The sequence below is a fragment of the Talpa europaea genome (assembly GCF_964194135.1).
Source record: "Talpa europaea genome assembly, chromosome: 7".
In the NCBI taxonomy this organism is placed as follows: Eukaryota; Metazoa; Chordata; class Mammalia; order Eulipotyphla; family Talpidae; genus Talpa; species Talpa europaea.
The window spans coordinates 124979577-124991902 of NC_140074.1; the positions used below are offsets into that span (position 1 = coordinate 124979577).

The 12326-nt window shown below is 59.2% G+C and overlaps 2 protein-coding genes across 2 annotated transcripts in view; one reads left to right on the plus strand and one right to left on the minus strand.

Annotated features, from left to right (window-relative positions):
• The window catches only part of MAP3K3 (mitogen-activated protein kinase kinase kinase 3), a gene marked incomplete at both ends in the record, with an annotated part of 67397 nt that extends 63236 nt beyond the window's left edge, over nt 1-4161 (plus strand). The window contains 3 exons of the mRNA XM_084238031.1: nt 78-207; nt 536-713; nt 3933-4161. Of these exons, the coding sequence (XP_084094157.1) occupies nt 78-207; nt 536-713; nt 3933-4161 (537 nt within the window). The remainder of the gene's footprint in view (nt 1-77; nt 208-535; nt 714-3932) is intronic.
• A 3627-nt stretch (nt 4162-7788) lies between these two features.
• LIMD2 (LIM domain containing 2) lies at nt 7789-9910 on the minus strand. The gene is made up of 5 exons (XM_084236719.1): nt 9852-9910; nt 9148-9249; nt 8950-8994; nt 8746-8885; nt 7789-8635 (listed from the first exon to the last, which is right to left on the minus strand). Exons 2-5 carry the CDS (start codon nt 9187-9189, stop codon nt 8476-8478), a joined length of 387 nt encoding a protein of 128 aa, XP_084092845.1. The 5' UTR covers nt 9190-9249; nt 9852-9910; the 3' UTR covers nt 7789-8475.
• Nucleotides 9911-12326: the final 2416 nt, after the last annotated feature.

A 12326-nucleotide genomic window follows, 5' to 3' on the forward strand; every position in this document is an offset into this window, starting at 1 on the left:
GGGTTTGCTGCCATGCTTGGGCTGGAGTAGTCTTTCCTCCTTCCCGAGGTGATGCCCTCTGATTACTGTGGCTCTAGGGCTCAGTGAAAGATCAGTTGAAGGCCTACGGAGCTCTGACAGAGAGTGTGACCCGAAAATACACCCGGCAGATCCTGGAGGGCATGTCCTACCTGCACAGCAACATGATTGTTCACCGGGACATCAAGGGTGAGCAGAGGCAGGTGTGGGGTATCTAAGACCCGGTCACATAACCATCTTGAACCCTATGGAAAGTGGGTACTGTAATTCCTTCCTTGGGAGATGGGTGTGAGGGTTGGTTGAACAGTTTGGGAAAATGCTGTGAAGTGCTCTGCAGGTGTCAGCCACAGTGCTGGTCATTTCCTTCTGCGGGCCAAGGCTTCTGCTTGCTAGGCGCAGGTTGTGTCTAGTCTCGGCAGCCCCCAGTTGCCCAGTGACCTGGGAGACAGCAAAAGAGGGAGGATGGCAGAAAATGCCCAGACTGTCTGGGATCGCAGCCTCTACCCTCTTGCCTTAGGAGCCAACATCCTTCGAGACTCTGCTGGGAATGTAAAGCTGGGGGACTTTGGGGCCAGCAAACGTCTGCAGACCATCTGCATGTCGGGCACAGGAATGCGCTCGGTCACCGGCACACCCTACTGGATGAGCCCTGAGGTCATCAGCGGTGAAGGCTACGGAAGGAAGGCAGATGTGTGGTAAGCACTGGGGCTCCTGTCGCTATTGGGCTGTAGCTTAAAAATGAGTTTTGGGGACTTTGCAGTATGGCCTGAGGGAGGGAGAACCGCCTCTTGCCAGCTAGGGCAAGATGCGGGCTGGTGTGCCTCACTCCACGTGTGCAGGGGTGGCGGCACCTGCAACAACACATAGGGCATTTGCACTGTGTTTTTTTTTTTTTTTCTCTTTTGTTCTTTATTTTTTAACTAAATTTTTTTCTTACATTGTTGTAGTCCTTGTAGTTCTCCTGCCACCGTATTCTCTACGGACCAGCACCACATTCCTTGCGTTCATGCCTCCCCTGTTTTGCCTCCCCTCCCTCCCATTCCTTTGCTATGTCTCAGGTCTGTGGTCAGCTTGCTAGCTTTGACTTTTTCTTGACCTTTTGTTTGGTTCTTCTATACTCCACATATCAGTGAGACCACTTGTTGTTCAACTTGTTCCTTCTGACTAATTTCAGCTAGCATGATCCCTTCCAGCTCCATCCATGTTGCTGCAAATGGCATGAGTTTGTCTTTTTTCATTGCTGAGTAATATTCCATTGTATAAATATACCACGACTTTTTTTTTTTTTTTAAAGATTTATTTATTTATTTTATACAAGCACTGGGGTACAGGTCAGAAGCGCGGGAGGGTGAGAGAATTCACCAGAGCCAGAGCGGGGAGCACAACAGGCAGACGGAAGGCAGGAGAGGTCTGCTGCGCCATGTGGGATTCTCCCTGGCCGGTGAGGAATTGAACCAGCGCTGCAGAGGCTGCGGACAGCTTCACAGCGCGGCACTCAACCGCTGCGCCACCGGGGAGGCCCTATACCACAACTTTTTGATCCATTTGTTTATTTTGGGGCATTTGGGTTGTTACCATATCTTGGCTGTTGTAAATAGTGCTGCAGTAAACAAAGGCATGCAGGTTTCCTTTTGAATTAGAGTTTTTGTTTCTTTGGGTAGATTCCTAGGAGTGGAATCACTGGGTCATATGGAGGCCCCATTTTTCAGTGTTCTGAGGACCCTCCACACAGCATTCCATAGCGGCTGGACCAGTTTACATTCCCCCCAGCAGTGTAAGAGGGTTCCTTTATCTCTATATCCTCTCCAGCACTTGTTGTTTCTGGGCTTTTTTTAATGTGGGCCATTCTTACTGGAGTGAGGTGGTATTGCATTGTGGTTTTGATTTGCATTTCTCTGATAATTAGGATGTTGAACATTTTTTCATATGCCTGTTGGCCATTTGGATTTAGGAGCCAACATCCTTCCAAAGAAGAAATCCAAGGATTTCTTCTTTGCAGAAGAGTCTTTTTAGTTCTTCTGCCCATTTATTAACTGGGCTGTTTGCTTTGTTTTTGCTGAGCTGTTTGTAGATCTTTGATATCCGTCCCTTATCTATCATATGGTGTGCAAATATTTTTCTCCCATTCAGTAGGATGTCTCTTTGTAGTACAGGATGTCTCTTTTGCTGTATAGAGCTTTTTAGTTTGATGTAGTCCCAGCTGTTTATCTTCTTTGTTTTCTTTCCTTCTGGAGAAGAATACTCAAAGATGTTTCTGAGATTTATGTCATGGAATGTTTTGCCTATGTTTTCTTTTTTTTTTTTTTTTTTTTTTTAAGATTTATTTATTTATACAAGAACCAGGGTAAGGCCAGATGTGCAGGAGGGTGAGAGGATTCACTGGAGACAGAGCAGGGAGCAGAACAGGCAGACTGACAAAATACACTGCTGAGGGGAACAGCAGGTGAGACAGGAGAGGTCTGCCACCCATGTGGGACCCTCACCACTGGCCGGGATCGAACCGGCACTGCAGAGGCTGCAGACAGCTTCACAGCGCTGCGCTGACCGCCTGCAACATCAGGGGAGGCCCTGCCTATGTTTTCTTCTATATATTTTATGGTGTCAGGTCTTACATTCAAATCTTTTATCTATTTTGAGTTGATTTTTGTGTATGGTGGTCTAGTTTCATTTTTTTGCATGTTGCAGTTTTCCTAACACCAATTTATTGAAGAGGCTTTCCTTGTTCCAGTGTATGTTCTTTGCTCCTTTTTCGTAGGTTAATTGATCATATATATTTGGATTTATTTCTGTGCTTTCCATTAAATTCCATTGATCTGTGTGTCAGGTTTCGTTTCAATACCATGCTGTTTTTATTATGATGGCTTTGTAGTATTGTTTGAAGTCTGGGGGTGTAATAGCTCCATTCTTCCCCCTTTTAGTCAGGAGAGCTTTTGCTATTTGGGGGTTTTAGATGAGCTGTGTTTTAACCACTAGTAGCAACAGCTATGGAAACTGGGCCATGGAAATTACCCCTATGTTCATTAAATCTCTGAAGGAGTAGGATCCACTCTGAAGGCCTAGATCAGTCTCCTGAAGTAGCAGGCCTCACCTCCCTCTTTGAGTGTTCAAACAGCTTGTATTTACTCCATGAGACATCATGTCCATCCCCTGAAAGGGTGTGAAGTTCCCCTTGGAATGTGATGGCGGACTGAATAATGGTCTCCTGATATCCATGTGCTAATCCCTTTAGTATGTGAGCAGTACCATATATGGGCAAGGGCCTTTGTAGATATGACTGAGTCCGAATTTTGAGATGGGGAGATCATCCTGGATTATCCAGGTGGGCCTGATAGAATCAAGGTCCTTAGAAAAGGGAGAGTGGATGGTGGAGATGTGCCCGTGGAATCCAGAGGTTGCAGTGACATGAGGAAGGGTCATTAGCCAAGGAATGCAGGTGGCCTCTACAAGCTGCAAAAGGCAAGGAAACAGATTCTCCCCTCAGAGCATCCAGAAGGAGCCGTCCCTGCTAACAACTTGACTTACCCAGTGACAACTAATTTTAGACTTCCTGACCTCCAGAACTATAATATAACAAGTTTGTCATGTTTTTATGCCACTAAGTTTGTGGCAATTTGTTACAGCAACAATGGAAATTAATGCTATTATCTTGGGACCCTTTCTGTCGATGCTAAGTGGTTCCCTTCCCCGTCTCCAGAAGCACCCCGATGGATGTAGGTTGATGAAGCCTGTGTTGACAAGGCTGACAGTGCTGTGAAGCCTTTCTGGTCTTGGGACCCTTTACAGAGGTGTCAACCTCAGCTTGCCTGTGCTGCCTCCCTGTGTGAGAAAGTCGCTTCCTTTCACTTCACAGCTGTGGGCAGGACAGCTAGGAGCCGGGCACTGCTGAGCAGTAACCTGGGGCACTCTCTCTCCAGGAGTCTGGGCTGTACTGTGGTGGAGATGCTGACGGAAAAACCACCTTGGGCAGAGTATGAAGCCATGGCGGCCATTTTCAAGATCGCAACCCAGCCCACCAACCCTCAGCTGCCCTCCCACATCTCTGAGCACGGCCGGGACTTCCTGAGGCGCATCTTTGTGGAGGCCCGCCAGAGACCTTCAGCCGAGGAGCTGCTCACACACCACTTTGCACAGCTCGTGTACTGAGCTCTCAAGGCCACTCTGCTGCCAGCTGCCTTGCCGTGTGGGCAAGGGTCTGCCGTGAGGCCCAGCGAAGTTGCTGCTTCTCCCACGCAAGGCTGTGGACCACAGAGCTGCAGTCCAGCCGGCATTGGCCTGTGCCCTGTCCACCGCAGGGGCTCAGAGCCAGAGTGGGGGCTGTAGCCTCAAGGACTGGGAGCCCCCAGCCTGCCAGACGCGAGCCTCCAGTGTCCTAAGCTCAGCATGGAGGAAAAGGGGCTAGGAACAGTGTGTGAGGAGCCCTGGGTATCGACAGGACCACCAAGGGTCTGAATAGTGTTACTTTCATTCAGAGTGTTATTTTGATCTTCTTCCCATGTCTGGAGACCACCAGGGCATCTCTGAGCTGGATGAGCCCACCCAAGCCTGAGGTAAAACCCAGCATCTGCAACCAATGGATGGCAGAGGCCTGGGCTCAATTCTTTCTGACACCCCCAGGTCAGCTTTGCCGGTCCCTTGTCCTTTACCAAAGATGAATGAAGCAAATGTTATGCTGCCTTACTTAGGGATGGAGGAGCCTGTCCTGCCTGCCCTTGTGACCCTGCCTGCCAAGCAGGGCCTGAGATGTGGAACTGCCCCCACTAAGGGCAGAGACCAAGTTTTGTCAATGCAATTGTCTCTGTTTTACAAGTTGGAGTCACTCTTATGCTGTGTCCAGTTTCTAAACTGGAGACTTGGGTGCCCTTTGGGTTCTGAGTACCCCTGCTGTCCGCTTGGGCCTTGGGCTGGACTGGAAAGAGCCGAAAGCAGTGGCCTCTCTGCTTCTGGTCTGGCACCTGTCCTCCCACAGGAGCAGAAAGGAAGATGGACAGCGTGGTGAAGGAGCTGACCTAGCTGGCCACCCCGAGTGGGCTGTTCACGGGGAGCCGAGGGTGCTGTATCAGGCCTTCTGAGTCGTGACCCTGCTGGGCCAGAGCCCTCCCCACCTGGTGAAGGGAGGGCCCATAGGATGCCACCAGCTCTGTCCCAAACTGCCAGCTCCGTTCCTTCTTGGCCAGCCTCGCCCATTCCCGTGAGGTCGCAGCCTCTTTCCCTTCGTGCTCCTCCCCTGGGGGAGGGACAGCAGCGGGGGGCAGGGGCCAGCATCTCCAAGCAGCTTAAGAGTTGGCCTTATTTACCTCAGCCTGGGCGCTGGTCCTTTCTTCCGGCCCCTCCCCTCCAAAATGTGCCTATTGCTAGAGCTCCTCCCTCTCAACACCCAGTTTCCTTGGGAGTTGTCATTAACGGGGAAAAAAGAAAAAAAGCCAGTGCCCAGGGATGGGCGTCTCCAGGGAGCTGGGGACTCGCCACCTCCCAGGGCCACCAGAACAAGCCAAAGCCTTCGGTGTATGTCGACGATGCACTTTTATGAATGTAGTTTCTATCGCTGTTTTTAGCCTTTTCACATCGTGTAATGTGAGGCCTTGTACTTGTTAATTTATATCTCAGATCATATTTGATGGTTTTTATATATATATCACTCTAGACTGTTACAGGTGATGGACGCCTCGAGAGAAGAGGAAATCAAAGCAGCTGGTTTTGTAGGAATGTGTGTTGCACGGTGCCGGTCGGGCTTGGACCCGTTTCCATCTCCCCCCAGGGGCCTCTGAGGACAGCGAGCCTGTGCTCCTGCCTCTGCCTTGGCCTTGCCCAGGGTGGGGACGGCCACTCATCTCAACCAAAGCCGAAGGGTGCCAGCGCCGGCCTCTCCACGCCCCCACCCTGGTGGCTGTAGCGCTCTCTGGGGCCCACGCCCATCTCCAGCCCCCGCGTGGTGCCAGGGCTGCCAAGACCAGACGACTCTGTGTCCCAGGTTCAGGCTCTCACAGAGCCCCACCCCCAGGGTCTTACCTCACAGGGAATGTTTTTACATGAATTTGCCAATTAAGCCAACAAACCCCTGCACTCCAAAAAAACCCCCGAAAGATCCTGATTTTTTTATTTTGTGCCAAAAACTGTGGACATGCTGGCTCAGCATCCTCAGGACCAAGCTGTTGCTTAATTTTAATTTATTGTTTGTTTTTTTTAATTAAATAATCCCGATGAAAAGTTGTGGGTCCAGGATGGCCACGAGCAGTCTCCTAGCAGCCCCAGGCTTGCTCTGGGAAGGGCCACGCCACCATTTGTCCCTCCCGCCCCCCCCCCCGCCCCCCAGCTCTGTGTCTCAGTTGTGGATAGTGCAGAAGACCCTGCAGCCATAGTTATTTGACTATATCTTGACTGAGGGCTTGCAGTGCAAAGCCAGGCCAGTGTCGCGCATTACTTACAATAAAAGGGAACATTTATACCCGAGGAGTCCGGTGGCCTTGCTTTGGGGGGAGGGAGGGCTGGGGGTAGGTATGTGCCTGGGAGGGGCCGGGAATGGTGCCTGACAAGCTTGAGTCCCTTGGCTGGTGCCGCGGCTCCCTCTAGGGCGGTCCCCTAACCCTTTTCTCCCTGCTCCCTGGGGCCCCACTGAGGATGGTTCCATCGGGGCTCACTTGTCGAGGTGGCACCGTGGGCCCCCTGGCTGAGCATCGCCCGTGGTGACTGGGTTCCCAGGACCATCACCAGTAGCGTCCCGGCCTAGGGCAGGATGCCCCCGTCCCGTCCTCGCCTTGGAGCCGCCTCTCTGGTGTCCCCCTAGTCCGTCTGCCACTACTGCCCAGCGCCGGGCGTGTTAGTCTGGTACGGGAGTGGGTCTGCCCCGAGACGGAGGACCGGGCCCCAAGTGCCCTCCGCTTATTTAATGCTAGCTCTGCCACCCAGGCACCGTGGTCCACCTGGCGCCCGAGCCGCGGTGTAGCTGCCCAGTTACAGGGGTGCGAGTGCACACAGGAGCTAAGTTGTGCGGGACGATGCAGTCACTCCTCCGGGAGCCTGCAGAGTACCCCAACTCCTAACTCGGGCAGCTTTGAGAAACCAAGACAGTTGGGTCTGGGATGGGACAACCCAGACTTCTGTCAGTAATCTGCTGTGGCGGGGGGGGGCGGGGGGGGGCGGGTCTCCCAAGCCCGCCTGTCAGACGCGCCATGAACTGGCCCTCTGGGTGCCAGGCCTGCAGAGCAGCAGTCGGCCTGTTGCTCCCCGGGGTGGGACGGTGCCCAGGGCCGCCCCGCTGCCTGGAGCTGGCAGAAGCAGGGGAATGACATGGGGAAAGGTAGGGGCGAGGAAACCTCCAGCCGCTCTTGATGAATGTGCTGCTTCCCACCACCCTTGCTGATTTCCAGAACAAGGGGGCCAAGAGAAGGGTTCAGCAGAAGGGTGCTGCCATGTACCCCAATGCACTAAGGGCAGTGAGGCTGGGCACTGTCGCCCAATGACATCCTTACCCTCCTCCTCTCATGCTTCCTGTTCTTGCTCCCCTTGAGAAGGCGGGCGCACCACCCAAGGCTGCGGGCCAGGGTGGCGTTTCAGTGGCAGCACTCTGGGCTGGACAGCGTGATACCTGGCTGCGAAGAGGACACGCCCTCCCTCTCAGGTTGGCACTTACTTCTCTGACGCCGATGCCAGCACCTGCTCCCGCCCCCCTTACCCTGTCCCTTCCACCCCACCTCCGAGTGGCAAATCTACATCCTTCCTGCCACAAAGCCCCCCATCAGGCCACACAATACAGAGTCAGGATCTGTTGAAACATTTAAAATAGGGTTGATCAGAACCAGCAGAAACAAGGGCGAAGAGGGGAACATGGCGGCTGCCAGCCCCCTACCAGTCTCTGTGGCGCTCAGCCTGGCGGTGCTTTAGCTTCTGCTTCTTGACTCCAGTGGCGTGAGATGGTCCCAAATCCCACTGGGGCAGTGGGGGGTGGGGTAGCAGGCGGGTGCTGCAAGGCTGTTCACTTCCTCCTTCCCTCCCCCATGGGCCCCTGGCAATGGTTGGGCCCAGCAGGTGGCACTCTGGCCCTCCCTCCTCCAGTCTCCATGGCTCAGGACCAGGCTAAGGGCAGAGGTAGATGGGGAGACGTAGGGGCCACATGAGGCCCCGGGTGGCAGTGAGGGAGCGTGGGACCCTGAGGGGGGCATGCTGACTCCTTGCTGGAGAAAAAGGCACCTAGATAGGGAAGCTGGGCTTGGGGGCCTCCCAGGGGACCATGGGCTGAGGTGGGGTAGGCGGAAAGAAGCAGGAAGGAGGGGGTGAGCACACCCACAATCCTGCTTCGCAAACCCCCACCCCCCTCGCGGGGAAGGGAGTCCTGGAGCAGAACCCTGCCCCATAACCCTTGGCCTGAGCAAGGCGGCCTCCCTCCGGAGCCCAGGTCCAGTTTCTTTCCCACCCTTCCCCAGGCTGCAGGCCCTCCAGGGAGGGAGTTGGGCCCGGAGGGCCTCAGGCTGTCTTGGTGCCGGGGTCGACCTCCTTGTGGGCCCAGAGCTCCTTGTGCTGCTTCCTGCCGAAGCCCTCATCGTAGTTCCCTTTGCTCTTGAACAGCTGCTGGAAGTGGGGTTTGCAGTAAAACTCGCCGTGCAGAGCCGCGTAGCTGCCCAGGCTGCAGAAGCAGAGCAACTGCGGTCAGGTCAGGTCGGGGGCGGGGCGGGCCGGGCCGGGCCGGGCCGGGCCGGGCCGGGCCGGGCCGGGCCGGGGCGGGGCGGGGCGCACCTCAGCTTGGTGTGGCAGTGCTTGCAGCAGAAGCAAGAGCTGTGGAAAACGAACTTGTCAGCCACCAGCCGCTCCATGGGGTACACGGTCTTCTGGCAGGCGGCGCAGGTCTCCTTCACCTGGGCCCGGAGGCTGAAGGACTGCGGGAGACAGACTCAGCGGGGCCCGCGCGGCGCCCCCGCCCGCCCCCCCCTCGGGCCCTACCTTGGAGCGCTGGACGGTGCCGCCGCCGCCGCCGCCCGGGGCCTCCTGGGGGAGAAGGGCCGTCAGCGCGGCCGCCCGGGCCCTCTCGGCGGGCACCAGCCCGGAGCCGGGGCATTCGCGGGGGGCCCGGGGGGCCGCACGCGGCTGCTCCCCTCCCCCCCGCGCGGCCCTCCCCCTCCCCCCCGGGCGGTCACCTACGTGCGCGGGGGGGGCCTGCGCGGCGCCGGCGGCCTGGAACATGGTCCGGAGGGACGGCGGCCCGCGGGGTCCGCGAGGGGAAGTCGCCGGGAGGGGCGCGGGCTGCGGGGGGCGGGGGTGTTTACGGGCAGGGCCGAGGGGCTGCGGTTGGGACTTTCCCGAAGTCATTTCCTGTTGCTCTGGGTCTCGCCACTTCCGCCCCTCGCCCCCCGCCCCCGCCGCCCCCCGGCAGGGGTCCCCGAGCGGAGCCGGGTGTCGCGGGAGGGGCCGGCGGCCGGGGGCGAGGGCTCCCCGCAGCCGCCCGCGCTCCACGCGGACCCGGCCCCGCGCGGGGGGCGGCGGGCGCGGGGGAGGCGGGGGCGCGGCGCGCGGGGGGCGGGGCGCGGCGAGAACCGCTGCCCCCGTGACTCGGCGCCCCCAGCGCGGCCGGCCCAGCCCCTGGACAGCGCCCGCCGGCCCGGCCGCCAGCCCCGCCCGCCGCGCCGCCCGCGCCCCGCTCCTCGCCCCGCCCGCGAGGACGGGACCCCAGGCCCGGGAGCCCCGCCGGGGGGGGCGCACGCCAGCCTGGGGGTCCCGGGGAAGAGTGACGGGCGCGGGCGCGCGGCTCCCGGACCCCGCGGGCGGCGAACCCCCAGCCCGAAGCCCCCCACTCGGCGCCAGAGGCGGCCCCCCCCGCCCGCCCGCGGGTCTCACCCGGCCCCGACCTGGGCGCGGAGCGGGTCGGCCTCGGGGGCGCCGCGGAGCGAGGAGGCGCGGGTGCGAGCGGCCGCCGCTGACAACAGTCCCCGAGCGGCCCCGCCACCGCCTTATCGCGGCGCCGCCCCCGCCGGCCCCCGCCCCGCGCCCGCCCATTGGCTCCGCCGCGCCCGGAGCCGCCTCCGGGGCCCGGCGCCGCCGCCGACCCCCCTCCGCGCTTTGTCTTCCCTCGTCGCGTCCCCCGCCTTTGTCTGCCCCCCGCCCCGACCCCGCCCCCCGGCCAGAGCCGGGCCCGCGCCGCGGACCTCGGGGTGGGCAAGCTCGGGCCCGGCGGCCGGGGTCGCGGGCAGATGGCGCCCCCGCGAGGCCCCGCGGCGGGAAGGGCGACGCGGGCGCGCCTGAGGCCCCCGCGGCCCCCGCTCTCCCCGCTGGGCCCCGGCGGGCTCAGCCCACGGCTGCCGTCGGCGCCCGGCGCTCCGAGGGCCCCGCGGCCGGGCCGGGCCCCCCAGGGCCGCGGAGCTCGCCCGCCGCCGGGAGCCGCCAGGAGCCGCCCGCGCCCCTCACGCAGGCGGGAGCAGCCGCAGCGGCGCCCGGCACGCGGTCCCCGGCCGCGCGAAGCCGCGAGGCTCGGGCGCGGGCAGCAGGGCGGGCGCGGGGCCCCAGGGCTCGCCGGCGGGCGGCCACGCAGCGGGGTCTCCGGAAGCACCGCCCCCCGGACGAGGGGCCCGGGAAGCTGCGCCCTCGGCTCTGCAGCTCCCGCCCTCCCGGAGCGCTGCGTGGTAGGATTTTGTGGGATTAGTCACTCCTCGGCCCTGGGGGCTCCGTGGCCTGCGAGAAGGCAGGGGAAGAGTCCCCCTTCTTCAAAGCAAACATGGGGTGCCCAGGCCGTATCTAACTCCGGGGGGGGGGGGGGGCTGGAGGCAGGGCGGCCTGAGAAGCCAGGCCGCAGGCCCAGGCCCAAGGGTCTGCAGTGAGGCAGGAAGAGAACGTGGCTCCCGGCCCCTGTGGCCACGCCGCCTGCCAGAGGCCCCGCACACTGGCAGCAGGTCTGAGGGGGCCTGAGCAACACCAGGGCTGGCTTCCCAGACAGGCCTCTGCTGGGGGGCAGGGGGCCTCCTGGGGGGGCTGCTCGGTGCAGCCTGAATCAAGCTGGAAGCAGTTTCACGAGGCACAGCCCTAAACATAGCTTGTTCCCACACCGTGGCAGGAATAGAACGCGCAGAGGGGCCCACACACTCGTCAGGAACAGGACAGCTCAGCCCCCGCGCCTGGCACCCCAGTGAGCCAGGCAGCAGGCTTCTCCAGCCCCCACACTGAGCTTCATTTTTCTCCTCAACCTTAATTCCTCTAGAGGGAGAACTTTGTTGGGGGGGGTGTGTGAGAAACTTCCCGAAGTGTTCATCGTGCATCTTTTCAGGCTGTTTCCATGCCTGTCGCGGATTCTCAAAGGGGATCGTGGATGCAGGAAACAGTCCTCCAGGGCCCTAGGAGCCCTGTGTGGGCAACTGGGCTCCTTGGGGACCTGAGGCCCCTGCCCTGCCCAGGAGGCCCCGGGGGCTGAGCTGCAGGTAGCTTCCACAGAGTCAGCACTTTGGGCTGCTTGAAAGCCGAATCAGGCAGGCCGTTGGGCTGATACCATGTTAAGAAAAGGGAACTTGAGGCTTAAAGAAAAACATGAGCTGGGCAGGGGGAGGAGGGCTGGAAATAAACGTGACCTGGCCTGCTCACCCTACCTCAGGCCTCCCCCCTCCACCTCACGGTGGGTGTCATGCCCTTCCCGGTTGCCAAGGAAAGAGGTTCTTAAATGTTTTTTAAACTGTTACTACAAATTCTGAAGAAAGGCAACATGAGGGTATCTGATGGTTCAAAGCCGTTTCAGGGAAGTGGGAGGGGCACTTCCTCTCCAGTTGCAGTCCCTGAGCAGGGGGTTACTCTCAGCCCTGAGGGCCTGGTGTGGGGAAGGGACTGACTGGGCGCAAGCCCCAAGGAGGGTAGTGGGGTTAAGAATCACCCCTTTGCAGTGCCCACTGATCACCCGGCAGGACAACAGTTCTTAGGCTGCCTGCCCTTTGGGTAGTATTCCCAATGGTAAGGAGACGCTGCAAATCATGTTACGAAACCAAGTCCTCCACACCTTTCCTGCCCAAGGTGAGCAGCTGCCTGACTCCATCAAAGCAGTCTGATGGCCACCGACTAAAATTAATGCAAAAAGTAGGTAGATGAAAGACAAGTCTAATGTAGGTTTTAAGAGAAACTGAAGCGGTGAGGCCGCCCCCCAGAAGAGGACTCTGCTGCGCTTCCCCAGGCCTGGCGGGCCCACCCCGGACGAACCCAGCAGGGGGACTCGTGCCTGGGCGTGGTTGGCCAGCACACAAAACAACGCCACCCGCCAATGCAGTCTCTGAAAATTTTAATTTGTTCTGGCTATGAAACTAACAGCGTAAGACAGAAGCCCTCAGGCAAGGCAAGACATTATGGCGAGT